The sequence below is a fragment of the Acanthaster planci genome, linkage group LG04, assembly GCF_054643075.1.
Source record: "Acanthaster planci isolate LZ-2023a linkage group LG04, COTS_SCS, whole genome shotgun sequence".
Classification (NCBI taxonomy): Eukaryota; Metazoa; Echinodermata; class Asteroidea; order Valvatida; family Acanthasteridae; genus Acanthaster; species Acanthaster planci.
Genome location: NC_141780.1, coordinates 4777405 through 4799073, shown reverse-complemented (window position 1 = coordinate 4799073; position 21669 = coordinate 4777405). Strand labels below are relative to the sequence as shown.

The 21669-nt window shown below is 43.9% G+C and overlaps 2 protein-coding genes across 8 annotated transcripts in view; one reads left to right on the top strand and one right to left on the bottom strand.

Moving 5' to 3' along the window:
- The window catches only part of LOC110974185 (prickle planar cell polarity protein 3-like), a 60320-nt gene extending 48603 nt beyond the window's left edge, over positions 1-11717 (top strand). For all 7 annotated transcript variants that reach the window (XM_022225627.2, XM_022225630.2, XM_022225629.2 and 4 more), the window contains 4 exons: positions 1833-2013; positions 3552-3803; positions 6872-7075; positions 7871-11717. In XM_022225627.2, coding sequence (XP_022081319.2) covers positions 1833-2013; positions 3552-3803; positions 6872-7075; positions 7871-9133 — 1900 coding nt within the window. In that variant the 3' untranslated portion in view covers positions 9134-11717. The remainder of the gene's footprint in view (positions 1-1832; positions 2014-3551; positions 3804-6871; positions 7076-7870) is intronic.
- Positions 11180-21548, bottom strand: LOC110974186 (cytochrome P450 4X1-like). Its single transcript, XM_022225635.2, has 11 exons — positions 21347-21548; positions 20163-20353; positions 19154-19325; positions 18151-18335; positions 17690-17814; positions 16829-16888; positions 14914-15037; positions 14158-14435; positions 13667-13862; positions 12762-12844; positions 11180-12165 (listed from the first exon to the last, which is right to left on the bottom strand). The coding sequence occupies exons 2-11, from the start codon at positions 20322-20324 to the stop codon at positions 11994-11996; spliced, it is 1557 nt and encodes a 518-aa protein (XP_022081327.2). The 5' UTR covers positions 20325-20353; positions 21347-21548; the 3' UTR covers positions 11180-11993.
- Between the last annotated feature and the right edge of the window lie 121 nt (positions 21549-21669).

The window sequence follows — 21669 nt, the reverse complement described above, 5'->3', positions numbered from 1 at the left end:
GCTTTCTCAACCTTCCCAAACTGCCCATTTGGTGTCCCTATGTTGGACACCACTTCCACATTCTTCATGTGTGTGTGCTTTGAAACCTTTCCACCTGTTCCAATCTCCTTGGAAAGTTACTGCTACCTCCATGGTTACTTGATGCCTGGCCAGTGGCCCTGCCTTCTTAGGTTGTGGAAAAACCTCCTGAAACTCCTTTTGAAGCTTGGAGCATAGAGCAAGAGCAAGCTTGGAGGATCTTGGAAGGTTGTGGTTGGCAAGAGTTTACCCATTCTTGTGGTCTAGCCACAAAAACTCGGAAGGCAAACGGTAGTTCATGGACACTAATGTAGTTTCTTTATTCAGAAAGAAACAAATGTGTCAACTGGCAAGCCTGACACTAGAAAATGAACGTGACAGACCGTTTTGATAATGAATGCCAACATTTTGCCCCCTGTGGCCGAAGCGTTTAAGAACCCAACAATGTAATTGTTCGGGCTTTCATGAAATTGTTCAGAAATTCACACCCCGTATAGCACTGTATGGAAAGCACAATGTGACCCAGGCCATCAGTGGAGAATACAAATATATGTGTACCATCGTGTAGGTAATAGGGATAGGTGCTTGTACACAAAGTACATGTGGATGTCTTCAGTCCACTAGATTGGTTTTCATGTGGACAGAGGCCATTCGATATAACAAATGAGGCATTATATTTTTGACAAGAAGGGATGATTCAAAATTGAGAAGTACTTGACAGCATGCACTGTTTTTAGAAATGTACATGCATGCGGGAGCAGTGAGCAAGCTAAATAATGACAGCATATCTCTCGTTGTGGTTGCACGTTACCGAGTTGAAATCTGCATTTTAATAAGAACTCTCTGGGTAAGACAGCCCTCAAACTCAATTGGCCCATTTCCTGTCGCTAAATTAATGGTGCCTATTAGAGTGCTGATTCTTCGTGATGTAGTTTGACTGATGCGATGGGTCTCTTTTGGTGCCAGTCCTTTTGCCACCGCTGCACGGCATTACGTGTACGAACATGTACATTGTACATTCGTTGATCACCAGTGCCCCTGCCAATTTGTAGCCGGAAATGTATCTGTCCGTTCTTTGAAGTGGCATTTTCAGTGAGTGCTTAGTTTTTACTGGAAGGTTTCAGCTCTTGTGTGATTTTAAAGGATAGAAGATATTTACCTTGCAAAATCACATTGTTAGCCCAAGCGTCAGGATGATGTATGATGCCATGTCTTGTGATTGGCGTGCGACTGATTGTTGGTAAGGGCATCAAGTTGCCGAGGATGCCCATTCTGGAACAAAAGCGTGATTTCAAGTTTTTTCGTATAATATGTTGAGGTAATTTTAGACCTTAACAAGGTGTACCTGGCCTTATTTTTAAGGGTTGTGGCCAGAACCTGACTGGCATCCTTGATTTGCTGACATTTTCTGCTTCTCTCAGATGACAGTGTCCCCGAATACCTTGCTGATTATTTGGAATGGAAAAACACCTTCTTGCCCCTTCCACAAAAACAAAGTGCGTTGATACAAAACAGATCCCAGTGTCTTCATTTGAGGATGATCTTCATAGGCAGTGCCCCCGCCCTCCCCCACCAAGTTCATCGAGCCAGCGCATCCCTTTACAGCAATATACATGTACCCCGGTATACAGCCATCCACGGTGTTCATTGCCCCCACATTTTATGACTAATAACGCAATCAGGTTCCCTCCCTGAGGTACCTGCGGTTAGCTGGTAATTTGTCTTTTGTAATTATAGCCGGCCATTCATTCAGTTTTTTTTTCTCTTCTCCTCTCGTCTCCTCTTGCCGTTCTGTTTCCCTCTCTGCCTCGCAGGAAGATCTGCCTGCACTGCAAGTGTCCCAGGGAGGACCACTACATCATGTCGGGGGACCAGGAGAAGACGGTGAGCCGTATGATGACGGACTTCCACCAGCGGAACTCCACGTCGGACGACGACAGCGGCTGCATCCTGGAGGAGTACACCTGGGTGCCCCCCGGCCTCAAGCCGGAGCAGGTAATGTAACGAGACGGCTCGGAAAGTGCCATGCTCGAAGTGATACTGTAGTAGAAGAACTAGAACTATAGTAGTGGTCGTGATGAGCGTTAACTCTCGGAAGACTCGAATGACCTCCAGCTCTGGTCCTGTTTAGCACGGGGGTTAGTAGTCACTCTTTGATGGTTGTACTCCTGCAACTGTAATCCCGGGGAGAGTATCAGCTCATTTACATGTAGGAATTAGCTTTCTGTTATTTCTTCAGGATAGTGAACCATCGAAAATGACAAGGGTCATTAGTTAATTTTCTTTATGGACAGAAACATAATGCTTGACTTTTTAAAATTTGAAAACATATGAGGGTAAAATAAAGCAGTGTGTGTGGATCCCCTTTACCATGTGAAATTGTCATGGCCACGTGTCACAATAAGCATTGTATCTTTTAGGCTGCAGAGACATGTTTCAAATAGGCATCCCTGCCGGGACAAGTTGAAAGGACTTGGTAGTCATGCAGAGATCTACCGAATGCAGACAGACCTGGCTTAGCCGACATTTCGAATGACAGTCACAGTTGAGATTTCACCAAATGAGTTCATTTCCAAGCTTGGACCAGTGCCAAATTATCATCGGCCCAGAATAGAATGTCAACTGTTCATGTCAAAAAGCAAGGAACTGTTGGAACACAAATCTGGATGGCTAACATGTTACAACAGAGCTCTATGTACGGTAGATAGACAGGGATGAGATTTCTCAGCTTTTTAGCTGATTTCAGCTTTTTTTGTTTTGGATTTCAGCTTTTTTTCCTCACTGGCTACGTACAAAAGTATAGGAGATTTTCACAGTTCAGCTTCTTTATGCCTTTTTTTTCCAGCTGTTTTCAGCTATTTTTATCATTGGTCAATCTCACCTCTGGATAGAAAATAGCGCCAGCTTCAGATTTCGGACACAAAAAGGCTGCTCATTATGTGTACAGTAAAGCATGCAGCTAGTATGCATTTGTACTAACTCTCCATGTGCACTGGTGCATACACCTGCCTTTTTTTCCCCAACATTGATGGCACTTACATGTATGTCGCAACTCTCTATATACTGGGCACTGGGTTAAACCGGCACCTCTGAAATGCAAAAAAATGGAGGGGCTGGGCTGTGTACTTACTGATGTCTTGGCTGTATTGTGACAGGTCCCATGGAATGATTTTCTTTTAATATGCACTCAAATTCTTGACGCGCTCGCCGTGGGTTCTGTTTACCACCTCTTTCAGCGTCTTTCCATTTTCGGAGTATTCGAGGAATTTTTTCATCAGCCTTTGTGGTCAAGTGCTGATGAGATTTCTTGCATTTTTACTTCTGGCACAGCAGTGATTAAATCTAAATGCGTTAGCTTTGAAGTCATGGCTGTTCAACAAACATACCGAGAGTTTCATATCAGACACATGCACCAGCGCTTCAACTCGAGCAAATTTCTCATCAAATATTTTGTGACGTCATCGCTGCTTCGTTTTGCATTCAGCCAAAGCATGAGCCGGCCTTCAGACTGGTTCCTTTGCATTATCCTACAGGTCCACCAGTACATGAACGCCCTGCCGGACGACAAGATCCCCTACGTGAACAGTGAGGGGGAGAAGTACCGCATCAAGTCGTTGATGCAGCAGCTGCCTCCCCACGACAACGAGGTGCGCTACTGCAACGGGCTGAGCGAGGAGGAGAAGCGGGAGCTGAAGCTGTTCAGCGCCCAGCGCAAGCGGGAGGCACTGGGCCGGGGCACGGCCAGGCCCCTGCCCCTGACCCTGGCCGGCTGCGTGTGCTACGAGGTGAGGGGTTATTGGGTTATTGGGGGAGGGAGATATTTATGGCGGCCTGGGTGGAATGAAGGTTTAAGGTTGAGAAAATTTCATTGGTTGTTTATATGTTCTTGAGTAGAGGTGAGGCTGGAAATTGAGGGGAGGGGGCCGAGGAAACTTAAAGGTGTAAGCCCCGATTGCAGCTTTTTCCCCCCCCAAATTTTACACTAGCAGACTTTTTCAGTTTGGTGTCTTGGATTTGTAAACATTTTCTGTATACCTGAAATCTCAAGAACAATTGTCAGTGTTCAGGTACATTCCTGAAAGATGTGCACACATTCATATGAAGACTTGATGTTTGTAAATCGGCATGATTTTGTTTTAAAAAGCTATTCTTTTGATGGGAATTGCCAAGCCCTTTTTCAGAAAGCTCACACATCATTTACCAAAGCACAGTTTTTCAAATGTTGCCCTGATATCAAGCCTTTAATTTCTTCTTCATTGTTACCTTAAAAAGTACTACCAAAAAAAAAATCCAAACAGTGTCTTTGATTTATGGTATGAAGCTACTTTTTTTCAGCTAAAAGCCATAAAATTTAGTATTGATAAATTGTTATTTGAATGGAAAATATAACTGTCTTCAAATCATACAAATTTTGACATTTGATAAACATTAGTCCCAATTCTGTCACTCGCATAAGGTAATGCCCTGTCACACAAGCACTACATCTTGGAATTTGACAAGTCATTGGAAGCGAAGCCTGTAGTTTATATGAAATGCCACAGCCTCACTGTTGGTTTTCTCCCTTTCAGGCACGCAAACCGTGCGAGTTGCGGTCTGGTCATTTGGTTAGGTTTTCGGCCCCATGCAGTGGGGGCTTCATTTCACGGTTGTGGCTGCACGCCGAGCGCTATTATTGTATGTAACAGATCTGACTCCCGGTCTGTTTTAATAACATTGGCTGTTGTCAGAATGCCACAGCTCGGCTGGATGGTGCAGGTTCATTTTTCCTTGTTACCCATGCCGTGTAGTTGAAGGTGTAGAGTGCACACTTGCAGTTGGGGAGCATCTGTGCATGTTTACGCTTAGCTACAGAATACTGACACTCAGAGTGCACCTGCTCAGGATTGCTGGGTGTCCAAGTGAAAAGTTGTTTGTGGCAAGCAAATTGTTTTCTGTGATGTCCTCTGAAAAAAAATCAGCAGGGAATCTTTGTGTTGTAGTTTGTTGTTCAGTGTGCAAGCTACACGTGAATGGCTGAGGCAGTCACATACATGTAGTGGCATGAGCCTTGCTCCTTTCAGCTGAGCACCAGTGACATCAGCAAGTGTACACATGTGACACTTCAGCTGGTATCCTGCTTCGTGCTGAAGGTTTTTCTTCCTTCTCAAATTTAGCATGCAGCTGAGCTTCAATTTTTTGGGGGTACACTTTTAACAACAAACTTACGGCCAGCGAGTTCCTTACGATGGGCCGGCCTACATATATTGCAGCAGTGATAAGTTTGTGCAACCCCCCCCCCGGAAGCCATTTGAATTTATGAATTCATAGTTCCACCGCTTTCTAAAGCGTCTCACTTCCTGTCGAAGTGACTGCCAGTTCTCAATTTATCAGGCTGATTTTTTTTTGTGTGATACCAAGTGACTGCATTTCAGTGAAGAAGGGGTATCAGTGAAATTGCAAATGCCTAAATATGTTGTGTGTAAACACTGAAGCGGTCGAGTCCGCCATCCCCAAGTGCCAAACGTTGGGTCCGGGGCATTGGATACTCAACACCCGACGCCAGAAACCCTCAGACGGAATTTTGTGTTCCCTGCTTGAAAACAGCCATACCACTTCAAGTTTTGGACAGGGGAAAGAGCAAATTTCAACGTTGTTCCCTTTATCCTTTCAATTACCAGGTATTTGCAAATGCTGACATTGAATGGACTGAAAGGATTTTAATTCAGTGTCTTACGAATGAACCAACTGTCTTGTACGGACATGTAGGTTGTACTAAAAAGAAAGTGCTTTTAGTGATACGTGTATAATTTCACAGGCTTGGCTTTCAGTACAGATACCGGTACAATGTACTTCAGTGAAGTCGATCACTCACACTAATATTAACTCCCTCAGGAGCATTTGCCAGTTAACTTTTGAGTGCACTCAAATTTGCATTGTTCAATTAAGTTTGAAGTCAGAAACCACGACATTGAAATCCACCCAAACGGTACTTTTTTTTTCAAATTTATCATGGTGAATGTTTAATTGACCCTACATTTCATGTTGGGCATCTACCACAGTTGCAGAATGCTTTGTTTGATTGGAGTAAAACTTTAAAGGCTGACATCACATTTCTGTCATCAGTGTATCATTGATTTGATTATCATCACATCCTTGATTGCTGAATCTCGGGATTTCAGGAGGTCAGCTCAGTGCAAATGTGTTCAGTTGGTGTTCTTCATTAAAGCATGATGAAAATATGTATAAATCCCAGGCTAGGGATTTTTTTTAAAGGATCCAGGAAATTAATTTTTCTTAGAATCACTTTTTTGTGTATCTCTGTACTCTTCTCCCATGTATGAAGACTGTTTGACTTTTTTTTTGAGATATGTGAACTGAATGGTGCACTTTTTCAAACATTAAAAATTGACCAAGCATTTCTGGACAAGTGAGGGTGCTTTTGCTTTGATGCAAATCCAGGAAGACATGATTCAGGTTGCATGTTTTCATGTTCAAATTGTGAATTTCAAATTTGTTATCTGGGAACATTTTTGTGAAAAGGATTTTTGCTGGATCATTGCCATATACTTACACAGCAAGGAATGGCCAAAGAAAATGAAATCTGCCAAAGCAGGGGTTATACATTAGCATAAAAATAAAAAAGCATCAAAAATATGGGTTAAAGTTGCAGAACAAAAATTTAGAATGAGGTTAATTGAAACCCAAAGGTTCAATTTCAAGGGTTTTTTGTCAAATCTACAAAAATATTTCTCTTTCCTGGTTCCTTTAAGGTTTCGTTTTGCAGGCTTCACGAAGCATCAGGTTCCAATGTAATCAAACCCTCGCTTAAGTAGATTGTCCTTGTTCTCTCGATCTCTCTCATATCCCTCCACAGTGCGGCAATGCTGTCTGCGGCGGAGACATCGCCATCTTCGCCTCGCGGGCCGGCCCCAACGCCTGCTGGCACCCAGCCTGCTTCATCTGCACGGTCTGCAAGGAGCAGCTGGTGGATCTCATCTACTTCTACCGGGAGGGCAAGATCTATTGCGGCCGGCACAACGCCGAGACCATGAAGCCCCGCTGCGCTGCCTGCGACGAGGTAACTCATTGGATAACTTCATATGGACATACAGAATAATCACAGGCCTTCCTGTTCTTTCAAAAACTACTTGGGAGTTCAATGGTTTTTGCAGGATGGAGGACTGTTATGTGGAGCCTAGCTTCTTTATATAATTTTTACATGGGAATGGGTTGACCCTGGCCATTTTAGCATAAAGAACGTGCCAGTAGTGGTCTGCAGAGAAGTTGATTTCAGATAATGCAAGATATTCTTAATTAAAATGCAAAGGAAGTTAGGGGTAATTTTTATAGTAAGAAATAATAAATCTAACCCACTTCAAAGTATGTTGTGAAACTGTTACTCTGAGGAGAGCTTACAAAATGTGGCCAACTACAGTAACCCTTAAAACAGTAACATTCTCCAAAATATCCTCATAGCACAAGTCAATTTGAGGTCACAATACACTGAGAAATTTACGTGTTGTGGAACAGAATAAAAGCAGGTAACAATTTACTAATTTACCAACTACATGTACGTACAAACAATTGGAAGTGTTTTCTTTAAAAAATAGCCCAAATATGTTCATCTCAAATGTACCAAAATTGTACTGTTCAGAGGCCCACTACATCTTGGAAATCCAACCCCTTTAAACTAATTGTAAATTGGCTTCTATATTAGACTATTATGCATTCATTGAATCAACGAGACCAGGTTTTAGATTCTAATGGACAGAGGCTTATGAACTGCCTTTATTGACTCAAGCATTAAACCCAGAGGCAGTTTCACTTAATGAACCGGATTGCTTTTTATCTCCTTGATTTCTCCAATCTTCAGATCATCTTTGCCGATGAATGCACGGAGGCCGAGGGTCGCAGCTGGCATATGAAGCACTTCTGCTGTTTTGAGTGCGACAAGGAGCTGGGCGGTGAGCGCTACATCATGCGGGAGGGTAAGCCCTACTGCTGCACCTGCTTCGAGACCATGTTCGCCGAGTACTGCGACACGTGCGGCGAGCCCATCGGGGTGGACCAGGGTCAGATGTCCCACGAAGGCCAGCACTGGCACGCCACGCAGAAGTGCTTCCAGTGCTGCACCTGCGGGGTCTCGCTGCTGGGCCGCCCCTTCCTGCCCAAGCACGGACTGATCTATTGCAGTGGGAGCTGCAGCCGGGGGGAGAAGGCAGTGACGGCTGGCCCCCTCACCTCCCCACAGGAGATGGACGACCCCATGGGGCTGGGCTCGCCCAAGATGAGCCGCAGCCGGCGGCCGATCAACATGGAGGAGCTCAACCTGGACAACCTGTCGGTGGCCACTGCGGAGGAGCGAACGCAGCAGTCTATTCACCGGTCGCGCAACCTGTCGCGCCACTCACTGCCCGACCTGCGGCGCCAATCGCAGACATCAGCTGAAGACAGGCGGCGTGCCAGTGTCAGGACTGCCTCAGAGAGGAGACGGAACAGTACTGCAGCAGCACAGAGCCGGGCCTATAAGGAGGAAGTGGTGCAGGGGAGGTACAAGGCTGCACCCAGCACGGATCAAATGCAGCGGAGGGCAACCAGCGACGTTAGAACGGCCACAAACACCATTGGAGGCTCCCAGCGAACACAGTCCACACACAGCATCAACGAAGAGCGCTTCGTCACCCCACGCTCGGACAGTAGCTACAGGCACGGTCTGGTGCCCAAAACCAATGCCAACTACCACAATGGGATGAGGAGGCCGGAAACCATGGGACACTACTCCACGCAGCCCAGGAATCCCCGGGATCCGGAATACTTTGACCGAAAGTCCAACGTGTACCACTCGGAGAGGGTCACGGGCCGCTCGCGCTCCGAGATCACGCTCGATCAGAGAGCCGCTATGGATCGCTACTCCAGCGGGCGGAGGAGGGGTTACCGTGATGACTATTTCTCCAGTTCATCCTCGTCAGAGGATGAGGACTATTTCAGCCCTAGTCACAAGGCTCAGCTGGGGCCCAGAATCCGTTACGTGGAGACCTATGCAAGGACTCGTTCTCAGTCGCAGCCTTTCAATCAAAAGCAGTCTGGCCATCGGAAGAAATCCAAGCAGAGAGGAAAGAACTGCATCGTGTCCTGATGTAGCATTTTTGTAACATTATCAAGTTTGTGCTATGAGACTTTTATACGCAAAAGTATCTGTTACATAAAAGAGAAGACGATGTAAGTCATTTCTTTACATATTTTTGTAACTCCATATCCCGCCTGACATGGTTTACACGTCAGTCATTGTCATATTTAACCCCAACACTTCAATCCTTCACCTGTTGGAGGACTGAGGACTGTTAGGGTCAATATAAAATTTTTGTCCACGTCCACGGAGTGTGTTAAGTGCCACCAAATTCACTCAACTTAACAAAAAAATGCCTTAATTTAAAAAAGTAACTCTTTCAAAACAGCTGGCTTTGAACTTACCGGTAAGGTTCTCAAGGGCGAGACTATTTCAGGCAATCATAACACTACACCTGGGTTCACATATTTATATTGGTGGGTCATTTGGTATTTCTTTGGGGTCCTTCTTTTTTTTTTTTTTTCGTGTCTCTATCACATCTGATGTATGATTTATACATTTACAAACACGTTCTTTAAATTGCAAGAGTGATTAAGTAATGCAAAGTACCTGTCAGACATAAAAAAGGTTTTGAGTTCACTTCAAGAAGTATTTCGTCATCACATTAACTGGTGTAACAGGGACACAAAGGTCACTTGCAGACCTCCCATTCATAGAATGACCCGTGCACATTTTTATAACCATGCGTAAAGCTCTACAAATCAGATTTTTTAATAACCTATGATTTTTCTAGTGCGGACATGGGTGACCTGTGCAATGTCGCTCCAAGGTTTCTCTTGTACCATTCACTGGAACCATATACCATTTAAACACACTGAGCTTGACTTGCACTGTCAAACTGGATGCACATATGCGCTTTATCACAGGCCGCAATTTTGTGTCCTGAGCAGGCAACAGCACCCTCAGAGTGCGAGTCACGTTCTCAGACCCGGAAGTATTGGGAATTACACTGCACACTCCAGTTCTTGAGATTACCAAACTTCTTGTCTCCATGATAGCAGAAATTATCGTTTTGTTCAGGACGTGCCTGTCCTTTCATGAAAACGTTTGTGGCCACGGGGGGAATTTTGAAGCTGTCGTAACAGGTCAGGAAAAGGTGTTCAAATTGAAATCCGAGGCAGAGTAACAGCACGGACCTCAGTCTGCGTAACTTTTGGCTGCTGCCAGGCAGAAGGGTATATTCAGCCAACTTTTGGCATTGTAAGTTATGTGGGACAAAACGAAGCCTGAATGACCTGCCAGGATACGGCGATTTGTGTCTTTGCATACCGCCGTGTGTCATTACGCTGGCATGTTGGCACCAACCAAGCTAAGGAGATATTTTACAGTCAATGGTCATGGCTTCAAAGAGCTTGGCAGCTTGACATCATACTTACCTTTATCACTTTGAGCTGTGTTGTCCTGTACTCCCGCTGGTAGGTAGTAAGAAAATTTAAACCACTGGATCCCTCAAACTGAGAGGCTATTTTGTATGGTACTCCTGGGCCCTGGCCAGTTGTAGGCAAGATTTCTTCAGTCAGGAAACATTGGGTGGAGTTGTGAATGCTTTCATGTGTTCCCACAGTTTTAAGCTGGTGTCCGGCATGTGTGTGGTTCCAACCAATTACAGAACAAGTGCGGCTGCCCTGGTCGGCGCCAAGCTGCGGGCAAGACGCGTTTGCCAGAAAATTGGGGCGGACTTCAGTGCATCCCCACAAACCACAGAACAGGATTGTGTGAACTGTCTTCTCTCTACTCCATTCACCTGCACAGCGTAACCTCGTTATTTCATCTCACCCACACCACGCATTTTCTTGTTGAATTTCTACTCTCCAAAACCATGTACATACCTCTTCTCAAAAGGAATGTGAACTTGCCTCAGTATGAAATCGTTCATGTACATGTACATCTAGCTTTCACTTTTCAGTATGTGTTCAACTCCACACTGCTGCTGTCGCACAGACGCTATCCCATAACTTCAACAGATTTGTGATTGTTTTGTTGGCTGCTATTGCTGTCTAATTCGGCAGATATACCACTGCACTGTACTTCAATATACAAACGTCAGTACAAGTGTTCTGTATTCAACAAAATATTCCAATAGTTTTATGGTTAATGTTTAAAGCTCTTTTTCAAATTCAGCTGTATAAGTGACATCTAATACAGCACTTGCTTAAAAAAGAAAACAAAACAGTCTTTGGTCCCAAACTTATTACACTGTCATTGTGAACTTGTCATATAAATGTATTCAACCAGAAATTCCACTGTTTCAGTCTGCTGCAAAGAGTAGTTCTGAGATTTTAAAGAGGTGGTGTTGATGGGGAACCAGATGCAAAAACATTTGTATTCTGCATACTGTTTTTCAAATTTGGTACAAATTTCTGATTTTTACGAGTCAATTTCAGTACTTCTCATCAACTTGAATTTAGTGCTTTACAAACGTTGTGCGTTTTATAGCATTTGTATTCTTTCAACAAATGTTCATAAACTGCTCTTGATTAATGTACGCATTCAATCGCAAACATTATAAGAATTTATCGTTGACATTCATGGTTAAATCAATGTAAATTTGAATTGTGTTTGTAGAAAAATAATAAAGGCCACTTGGTAAATATGTAGTAGTCGTTTCATTCTTTGAACTGTCGCGTTGGTGTAAAATTTTACAAAATTCCTCTTTTTAATTAACTTTAAAGAAAATACGCATCTCGTTGTACACTGTATATCAGTATTAAAGCAAGGTTTACCCTGTTAATTGCCTCAAAATTTGAACCCAACACCCTTGGCTCAGAATTAGAAAGTACACTTTATTTAATATAACTACAGGTGCTTTTTCTGGTCGTGGGGTGTTCCTGCAGTACTGGTAGAAAGTTTGCCAATCTGTGTGGCCAACTCACAGCTGCCTCTTGGTGAGTTTTATCTTGACATCGTACTTGGCCCTCAGGATGAGCTGGGAGGACAGGACGACTGGATGGTCGGGGTCCAGCTCGATGCGGAATTGCCGCAGCAGCCGGACAAGCAGCACTTTCTCCTCGTTCATGGCAAAGTTCTGGCCGATGCAGTTCCTTCGGAAGGAAGGGGGAAAGACACTCAGGAGAACCAGTTCTCAGGAATTCTCCCCCTCTCCCCCCCACCCAAAGACCAAATTTTGGCGGAAATATCAACATAGCGAGTCAAACCCATCAGTGACTGCCCTGCCCATTACTACGCAGCCTGCTACATCCCATCTGCTGACCACAGGCAACCCCCCCTCACAAGCAGAGACCAACTGGTGGGAATAAAAAATTCAAACTGGTGCACTGTACATTCAACTGAAACTAGTCGCGCATGCTCAGTGAGCTCCATGCCAAATGAGCATATCAACTCTTGTGTTGTGCACTTGGGGTGTGTTCCTGCCAAAGGACCATTGTTTCTGTGTAAAAACCATGCCCTTTAATTTGTTCGCTAAAAAATAGCCCCAGCATTCAGATGGCTTGCTGGAGTAACCGATAAATTAGTACTGATGCTAAGGGGTCAACAGATCTCAACCTCTGACATTTACATCAGTTGGGCAGGAAATCTTGAGAAAGTTGGTATCCTGTCCCTGTGTTGTGTGGGTATTTTCAGTTTTAGGGGTACAGCAATGAAGGTGGCTGGTGAGCCAATGCAGGTGTGAACTGACCTTGGCCCGGCCGCGAAGGGAAGGTAGGCAAAGGGGTCCATCTTCTGAACATTCTCTGGAGAGAACCTTTCTGGAATGAACTCCTGCAGAATGTGAAAGGATCGGCTGGAAAATAACTCGGCTGAAGGTTGAACGGGGACACTGGAAAAGTCACCGTCACGAGAAGGCGGTGTTTCAACACAATGGACTGGTCGTGAAGCTTTTGATTGAGTGGCCTTGATGTTGTGTCGGGCATAAACCAGGATAGGAAAACAATCCCACTTCAGGTAACAGTCCAAACAATTTTTATGTTCTGTTTTCAGCAAATTTTTCAAGTCACCTTTACAATGTGGCAGGATTGCATCTTTAAAAATGATGTGGAGATCTCCCTCACTGTTAACAATGTGCCTCATGGATAGGGTCAGGCCAAACATTTACTGGTCCTAGACAAGATCCCAGACTACGTCGAATCAGAATAAACCTCAATCTGACCATTCTCAGCTCTACAAGCGAGTGAAGCAACAGACTGGTTCCCAATACCTCAACTGGAATATGCAGGGAGAACCTGTCTGGACCGCCCCCATCACTGAAAAAAATTCTTTACAAACGTACTCTGCGTGGAGTGGTATTAACATGGAGGACACTTCTTTCACGTCCAACAGCCAAGGCTAAATCTAGACTTTTTGTTTTTTACAGGCACTGAATACGCTGGGCTAGAAATGAGGAAAGTGCAAATACACAAGGAAGTTCAAGGGACGACCAATTGGTTGACCACTGGTCAACTTTCCTTGGTGACCTGTGCACAAAATAAATCCAGGCAAAATCGACTGCAAATTCGAGAGGTAGCTTAGTCGAACTTTTTCCTAAAATGATCCACACTCGAACTATGGACGCAAGTAAAGATGCGACTCTTGTCGTTTGCTCACCATGTGGTTGGGCCATATCTCCGGGTTATGATGCAGATTGTAGATGGACACGTCCACGGTGGTCCCCGCTGGAAGAATCTTGCCGTCGATCTCCACATCATTCTGAATGACCCGCTGGATGAACGGCACCGGCGGGTAGATTCGCTGTGACTCCTTCAGGCACTGGACGAGGTATGGGAATTTGCCAAGATCATCCCTGTTAGGGAAGGAAATAAATAGGTTGTTATCAAGCAAGAATATATGGAGTAACAAAGAAATGAAATAACTTTTATTAGGTCAAGAGGAAAGAAAATAATATTTACCAGCACAATCCCCTGAACTTTGTTTCAACACTTTAAATGCTACCCCTGCTCACCGTACCAATCAATCATTTCTGAAACCACCTCGGCATTCTTAGAGATCCTAGGTTAACCTATTACATATTCAGCACTGCCTTCGCGTTTTACTCTATCTTGCTCGAAACACAAGGACCACAGCCGGGCATAACCCACCACTCGACGTTGTCCGAGCTACGGCCAGCCAGCACGTCGTCAATTTCCTCCTGCACCCTGGCCTGATGCTCGGGGTGACGAGCCAGGAAGTACAGGATCCACGTCAGGCTGCTGGCCGTGGTGTCATGGCCCTCGAAGAGGAAAGTGTCCACCTCATTACGGATCTCCACGTCAGTCAGCCCCTTGCCATCCTCATCTCGGGCAGAGAGGAGGATGTCCAAGAAGTCCAGGTACTTGCGGCCGGGCGATACGGTGGTATCGGCCTGCTGGGCTTTCTCCTGCATTGAATCCAGGTCAAAGGCATTCTTAACCACTTGCCAACAGGACTATTTGTGGCTGAAAACTGTGACACGATATAGTGGCCAACTTCTGATGTATAGTCACACACCAGAAATAACAATTCGCAAGAATCATTTAAACAGTATTTGTATATTTTCTCACCTCAGCCCCATATCTTTTTAACACTCCAGGGTGCACCCTTTCCTAAACAGCACAAAGTACGTAGAGTGACAAAGTTCAACATGTGGTCTGCCTCAACAGACATCTCAAACTTTGTGCGCAAGTACAAAACGAATGGGGATCAGTGTGTGTGGACGTCAGCTGCTGGCGAGTAGAGGCACGCTTGACATCATAACCCGTCAGATTTGATCAGATTTACACATCCTGACTGACTGTCACTATCTTTCTCAACAGGGATACACATGCTGAGCCTAGCAGCAGTGCATAAAGCACAACTATTATTGTTGTTAACATTACCAGCTCAGCTCGGCGACTCTTAATGACACTGTCGGCAAACTGGTGCACGTAATCGCAATTCTTCTGGAATTTCTTTCCCAAACTTGACATGTTGAAGAGGACATCAAAGTAATACTGAAACGCACTGGTGAGGGGAGGGGGGGTGGAAAAAAATAAATACATTTTAGAAAACTGCAATGCTGCCATTGCTGAATTACGTGGTATATTGGGTAATACGGCCGTTTCACAATAGTGCACCACCAAGAGTTTGCAACGCGTTGGCCAATCACAATGCGCGGAATTTGTCGACCCACTGCGCGTTTGGAAAGGGTCGACAAATTTCGTGCGTTCTGATTGGTCAATGCGTTGCAAACTCTTGGTGGTGCACTATTGTGAATCGCTCGTATTTGGCTCTTAGTACAAGAATATACACCAGAGATCCTTTTGAGTTTACTCTTTCTGAAATGAAATAGACCTCCCTCCAAAAAAGATGACTGCTGAAAGTGAACGGTCTCAATGCTGACATTTATCAGCTGTATCTACCCACTACAGTCGGCAAATTTTAAGGAAGTCAAACAATAGTTCAGTACACTTTTTTCTGGAACCCCCAATAGAGTACCGAAGTGAATACGTCACGCGCACAATTAGTGTGTAAAAGGCATTAGCGCGAGAACCAGCGCGTGAACCAACACGCGCGCGTACTCCATTCGTTTGCAATGCACTTTCTGGTTCACAGTGACGTCACACTTCGGTGCTCTATACATTTCATGCAGTGCTTGTTTAATCTTTATTTCTCTCAGTTAATAGGTTTTCGTTTCTTACGTATATCCGTCAGAACCGAGTAATTTCCTGAGTGACAACTTGAGAGACATGCTGCAAGTTTTTGTGTTCCTGAACGGTGTTTCAGAATTGCCACTATACTAGAAACCGAAATTTTGCAGACACTTACACAAGGTAAACATCGGCTAATCAAATTGAGGGATGCAGACGAAGGAAAGTTAATTGTGGTCTAGTGGAGTAAACCTTTGAAAAGTTCAATTTGACACCTTTACCACTTGCTGCCGGGTGGTTTGAAAAATGCAGTGCACACATATGGGACATTTTCAAGATTTTCAGTTTTCAAAGTTCTTCAAAAATTCATCATTTCAATTAATGGACGTTTACGCCCACAAAAATGACTAGCTGATGGCTACTCTAATCTGACAGACAAATCTATTGACGCCTGAGTATTTCAGCCAGGCCTGCAGCCTTGTAAAAAGAGCCCACATTGTGCGGTGTTATATAACTTTCTTCTGTTCACGAACCTGGTACAGTGCGCTGCTGACCTCTTTTCAATAGGGGCCAGATTAGTATGCAGCGGTGCTGTGTGGCTCATCGCTGCGGTGGTGGAGCGCTTTTGTCCCCGGTGGTAATCCGCTCGCACTAAACACCCCAAACCGTGGTATACTGTTTCAGAACAAGGCTGGATTATCTCCACTATTGAGAGTGAAAAAATATTGGTAATGCCCAGCAGCCTGGTCTTTTGTTACGAGTACGGCCTTTTGTTACAAGGCCCAGTTCCCTTTGTCTGATATCGGAGACCCCGGCCACGCGTATAAAGAATATGTGCCCGGTACCAGCAACCCCGGTGGTAAGTGGTTAACCAGGGGGAGTCTGGCTGATACGACGTTGAGGTACCTCAGGAAAAAAGTTACAGACCAAACACTGATACAAATTATAATTTTCCTGCCACGTGTCACTACCTGTGGTGCAAAGATAATTCCACAACAGAATGTTCTCAATGCCTGGCCCCAAAACCACTTGTTGGGGACAATTCAAGCCACAATCTGTTCTCTGATTTTCACTTTTCAATCAGTTTTAACAGTCCGTCAATTCTTCACGGTAAGGAAAAATGCAGGAATCATGCTGCACCCTGCTGACTAAGCCCTCTACTTACAAGCATCTTTCTATCACATCAGACGTCAATTTATGGACGGCTTCCACATAGGGATGTTCTCTGTAAACAAAACCAAAACACACTTTTATGTCAATAAGGTCCTCTTTTATATCAATAAGGTCCTTTGTTTAAAATTCTAAAATCAATCCCAAAGCTACAATGGAAATATAACAGATCTTGAATGATTTTTCCTTTAAATGAAAAAGGCGTCCTCTTTTCGCCCACCCCCAAAAATCAAAGGAACGACAAAACCCTTTGATGAAATTTCCATCTTTGATAACCGTGTATGAAATTTTTTCAAGAACCTGCCTGTTTTTCCCAAGTAATGATTTACACTTCACAGAGTTGCTCAGATATCTGTGCTTGTAAACCAGAGTTTTAAAAAAAAAACCTATATTTTATCTCAAGCAAGCGTTCTAATCATCTCAGGAGTTCTTTTTTTAACATTGTGTCAAAGTATCTTGCAAGTTTTCAGCCTTTAACAGTTAAATTTAATAATGAGACACAATCTTAATATCCTGACTGGACAGTATGATGCCCATCATGCTCTGAACAAACAACTGAGGCATCTGTGTCTCATTTTTTTGGCCTCCAAAGATAGTTGCTGCCCCATTTCATGCAGGACAGCATGCTATGCACATTTTGAATTCTTCGAGTTTTCAAGCAGAATCGGGGGATAACTAAATAATTTGTCAAAAGAGATTAGAAATTGTTATCTTCTTCTAAATGCCTCTGGCATAAACTAAAACAAATTGAAATGAAAATTAACCAGCCTGTAACAGTCCTGACACAACAGCCCACAGTGAATTAAAGACTAGCATTAAAGATCAGGAGGGCCACTGGGCATAAGTGTCTGCTCACCCACTGGTCTGACAGTTCATCTTCTGGGAGAAGGCACAGCGCAGAAGGATGTCCAGGGTGCAGGCGCTGACGTTCTTGGACACTTCAAAACTCTCCCTGCTCTCAGCAAAGTTGTCCATTTTCGCCTGCCAAGACGCACCCAGTGTACGGGTAAATTTTATTGCTTGGCAGCAAATGCCAGGAAGTTTAAACATGTATGCTAGTGGTCAGTCAGTGACAATAAAATATCGGACTTGTCTGCGAGTCCAGGTCCCTCAAAATTCAACTCCTGAATGCTGTTTCCAAATTCAGCTGTTTTCAGTCCAACGTCTCAAAACTCTCTGAGATGTTGCATTCTATGGTTAAATAAGTTTTGTCAGACTCTTAAGTGTTTCCTGAAGTCAAGAGACAACAATAGTCATGTCTTCATACCCAGACTCATTTCCACCAAGCACGAGATAAACAAGCTGGTTTTCACTCACCAGTAAGATGTCCACCGCCTCGTTAAAGACTCCCATGTAGGGTCTCAGGACGTCAAAGTGAAAGGCCGGGGTGAGCAGGCGACGGTTACGGAACCATTTACTGCCCTTGGCCAAGAGCAAGCCCTCCCCTAGCCAGGGCAGGACGAACCGATAGCTGGGCTGTCCCTGCTGGAGCGGCTTAGGGTCTGCTCATGATGGGGTGAAAGAGATTCAAGGGTATTATTGAGGGAAAGAGATGACTTTGGTAATCATGAACAGTATGATTAAGCTTTTCAGTAAATTTGTTTGTGAGGAACATTGGTGTTTCTCTGTGAATGTCAAACAACAGAATGTCACTGACTAAGAACGATGTTATTCAAGTTATCAAGGTATCTTATACTGGAATGGTCTAGATGATTCTCTCAAATCATTACCTTCTTTATCTGTGTTTGTTAGAGATCTAAGAACTCGGTTGCTTGGCTCATATTCCTAAATCATATTTATTTGTGCTCCATTAATGCGGCGTTGTTTCGTATTTGTTTGGTTTGTCTTGTTCGTCATTTCTCTGTCCTATGTTGGATTGTAAGGTTGTTGTCTGTCTAAGGGTTGGGGTACAAAAGCGTTCCTGCTTAACCTTAAACCTAATTGTTGTCATCTAATTTATCAAATGTGTAATCCTATGTTATGTAATGTTACTCAATTTAATGGCCAGATATATTCAGTACTTAAGTAATGTCAATGTGTTTGGTTACATTGTAAAGAATGACAGCGTTGAAATAAATGTTTCATCATCATCAACTTCTTGCAATTAGATCTTGTCGTTTTTTCCTATCCAGTCCAGAGTGGAACAAGAAAAAGTCTTTTCACCAGGGCCCTCAAATTGTGGAGGGGGATACTTGATGGGTCCTCATGTCTCCTCTGTTATGCCACAGTTGGTGTCAGCGACTGGATTCTACTTTCAAACCCCTCTGTTGGGTTTTGACGGAATCAGGAAGGTTAGCGTTAAAAGAAGTTGAGGTCTCACCTCCACTCTTTAAGATGGGCTTCATGATGTCGGGATGGTTGGCTGTAAGGACACCCCTCGTTGGACCCATGAAGAAGTAGAAGCCTCGTGGGTACTGGGCCGTCAACTCACGATGGAACTTAAACCCTGGGTCTCCGCCCTGACTCCGGATGTTTGCATCGAACATCGGATGCTGCAGTCACAAAAATAGTACAGTTTAGAAAAAAAAACCAAAACAAAGAAAAAAGAAAAGAAAAAAAAAGTTGTCTGTAACAGGAGAGACCTCGTCATGCTTCATAGAATTCGTGTTTCATTTTGATTCCAAGAAACCCAGCAGTGACAAGGAACCGGCACTGGCTGCAGCAAGGTACCATGTACCAACTCACGTAAGGAGACACTTTGTCAGTATTTTTCTGCAAATTTCGTGGAAAAATTTCAAAGGGAACTCCGTCTGGGCTTGGGCCCGAATTTACTTACAAGTCCTCAAGGTATTTCAGTCAGAAATACAAATCAAAGACAGGTGACATTGGTGCACCAACAAGTCTGGCATCTACCTTTGGCTACCGTGCTTCTCTATTAAGAAGGGTAATTTTCTCAAGTAAACTTGGAAACTATCCTCACTTAGTTTGGGCCTTGTATGGTACTTCTCTAAGTGTGCCCAGGCAAATTAAAGGTATACATGCATGTACATTTACCAAACTTGAATAATTTCCACTCAAAATTATCACATTTTGTGTGGTAATATCAAAATTAAAAAAAAAATCATTGCAGTATTTATTGGTTTCATTACCTGCTAAGGCAGGTACAACTTGGTTAATAATCCCAACTTCCTGAAAGAACACCCCAACTGAACCTAGAATATAGGCTTGTGGACCATGTTTTGACAGATTCAAAACTTTTCAAGGCCGGCTGTCTATATTTTTCGACATCGCATGTGCCAAAGCGTAATTGCTCGATGGCCAGGTAATGGAAAAATGGGTTGGACTTTCAAAACTAAACATTTTTAGGAAGTTCACTTTTTTGTCATTACCTGGTGAATATTGCCATAGAGCCAGTGGGTTGGGAGTCCTGGCCATTGCTTCAGTGCAGCTCGTTGCTTGCGGACACCTTGGATTAAGCCCACAAGGAAATAGGCTACGTAGCAAATTGTAGCAACTACCGCAGCAGAGAGGATGTATACGCTCAAAACCATGGTAACGGTCTCACGTCGTTCAGCAAGACCTGTCCAGGAAAACAGGGCAATACCGAAACAAGCCATTCAGTATTAATCAAGTTTGGGTGTGTTTAGTCCACATAAACCTTCTTGACATTCAATTTACTAATCTCCAACAGCCGGGAAGTGCAAAAGATGTCAACACTCTCACATTGAGGCAAGCACACAGTATCCAGATGCCTGTCAGTCAACAATTTATCCCTGAGCAAAATTTGTGACTACTTGAGGATGTCTGACATTCTCAACTGTGGAGGTTGTTTGAACTTGTGTTGGGCACAATCTGTCGATCAGCGCAATCGCATCGCGCTATCAGCTAATCCAGTATCAAACCCAGTTAACTACGAATTAGCCTTGACCGAAAAGGCGATTGGCCGAGTGATGGCAGAATTGGCATTGGCTTGAGACATTTCCTATCAAAATGTATCAGCCAACATTATACACTCAGTTGGGCAAACCTATAACTTTAGCACTGTAGTCTGGTAGTTGGGCCCGTAAAAACTTCAGTTGGGACTGATGCTATATAGTTTGGGTTTGCAATGCTTCCAACACTTTCATAGATTCCATCAGTGGTGCTGGTGGCATCAGGAAGGAAATGAGCATTAGCCCCTGGTCAGCGTGGTCAGTGCCACTGGCCCATCAACCTGCCTAGTCTGATCGAGTAACTTGGCATCTACGAATTGTTAACATTTGGAGTAATTGGACATGGTCAGGGTATTCCCATGCTCGGACTTCGACCTGCCTACAATTTACAAAGAAAAGGAAAAGAGTCCCATACACGGATATCACTTAATTAACACCCTATGCACACACCCTACAAGACAAGCCTGAAACATTCTTGGAAAGTTGGGCCTATTCGACATTTTCATCGTTTAGTTTGACTTTTTATGGCATATTATCGCTTTCTGGGGGATGGAGTATTACTATACGGAAAAGTTAGTCAAGTCCTGATGTATTGACATGATGGAACTCTCACTGAAAACCACTGAAAAAAGGAAACTTGCGTTCTGATGGCGTAAACCGTTGACGTAGAGGAGAGAGGGATTTACGCTACTTGCGTTCAAGTGGCTGTACTGTCTGCAATCACTGTATTTATTTAGACGACGAGGGTACACATCTCTGGCTTGCTATGTAAACACAGAAAGAGGCTTTCAAATCGTGGCTTCCTAAGTGTCGGCAAGGGGTTCGTTTCATTTGAAAAAAAAAGTCCTTTCATTAGAATCCTTCCAACATAATGCAGGTCCGTTTTCTCGCTACTGCAAGAACCTCTAACTGTTTTATGTGAAATCAAAATTTGGAGTGCGTTTTATTCCAAGAACAAACTTTT

What these genes read in the sequence shown, in the direction of transcription:
- LOC110974186 (XM_022225635.2), bottom strand. Translation starts at nt 20,324, where the DNA reads ATGGTTTTGAGCGTATACATCCTCTCTGCTGCGGTAGTTGCTACAATT. An exon ending in TCTATGGCAATATTCACCAG is followed by an intron (nt 19,326 to 20,162) that starts GTAATGACAAAA and finishes TTGTGACTGCAG; the next exon opens with CATCCGATGTTCGATGCAAA. An exon ending in AGAGTCGCCGAGCTGAGCTG is followed by an intron (nt 14,436 to 14,913) that starts GTAATGTTAACA and finishes GATTCAATGCAG; the next exon opens with GAGAAAGCCCAGCAGGCCGA.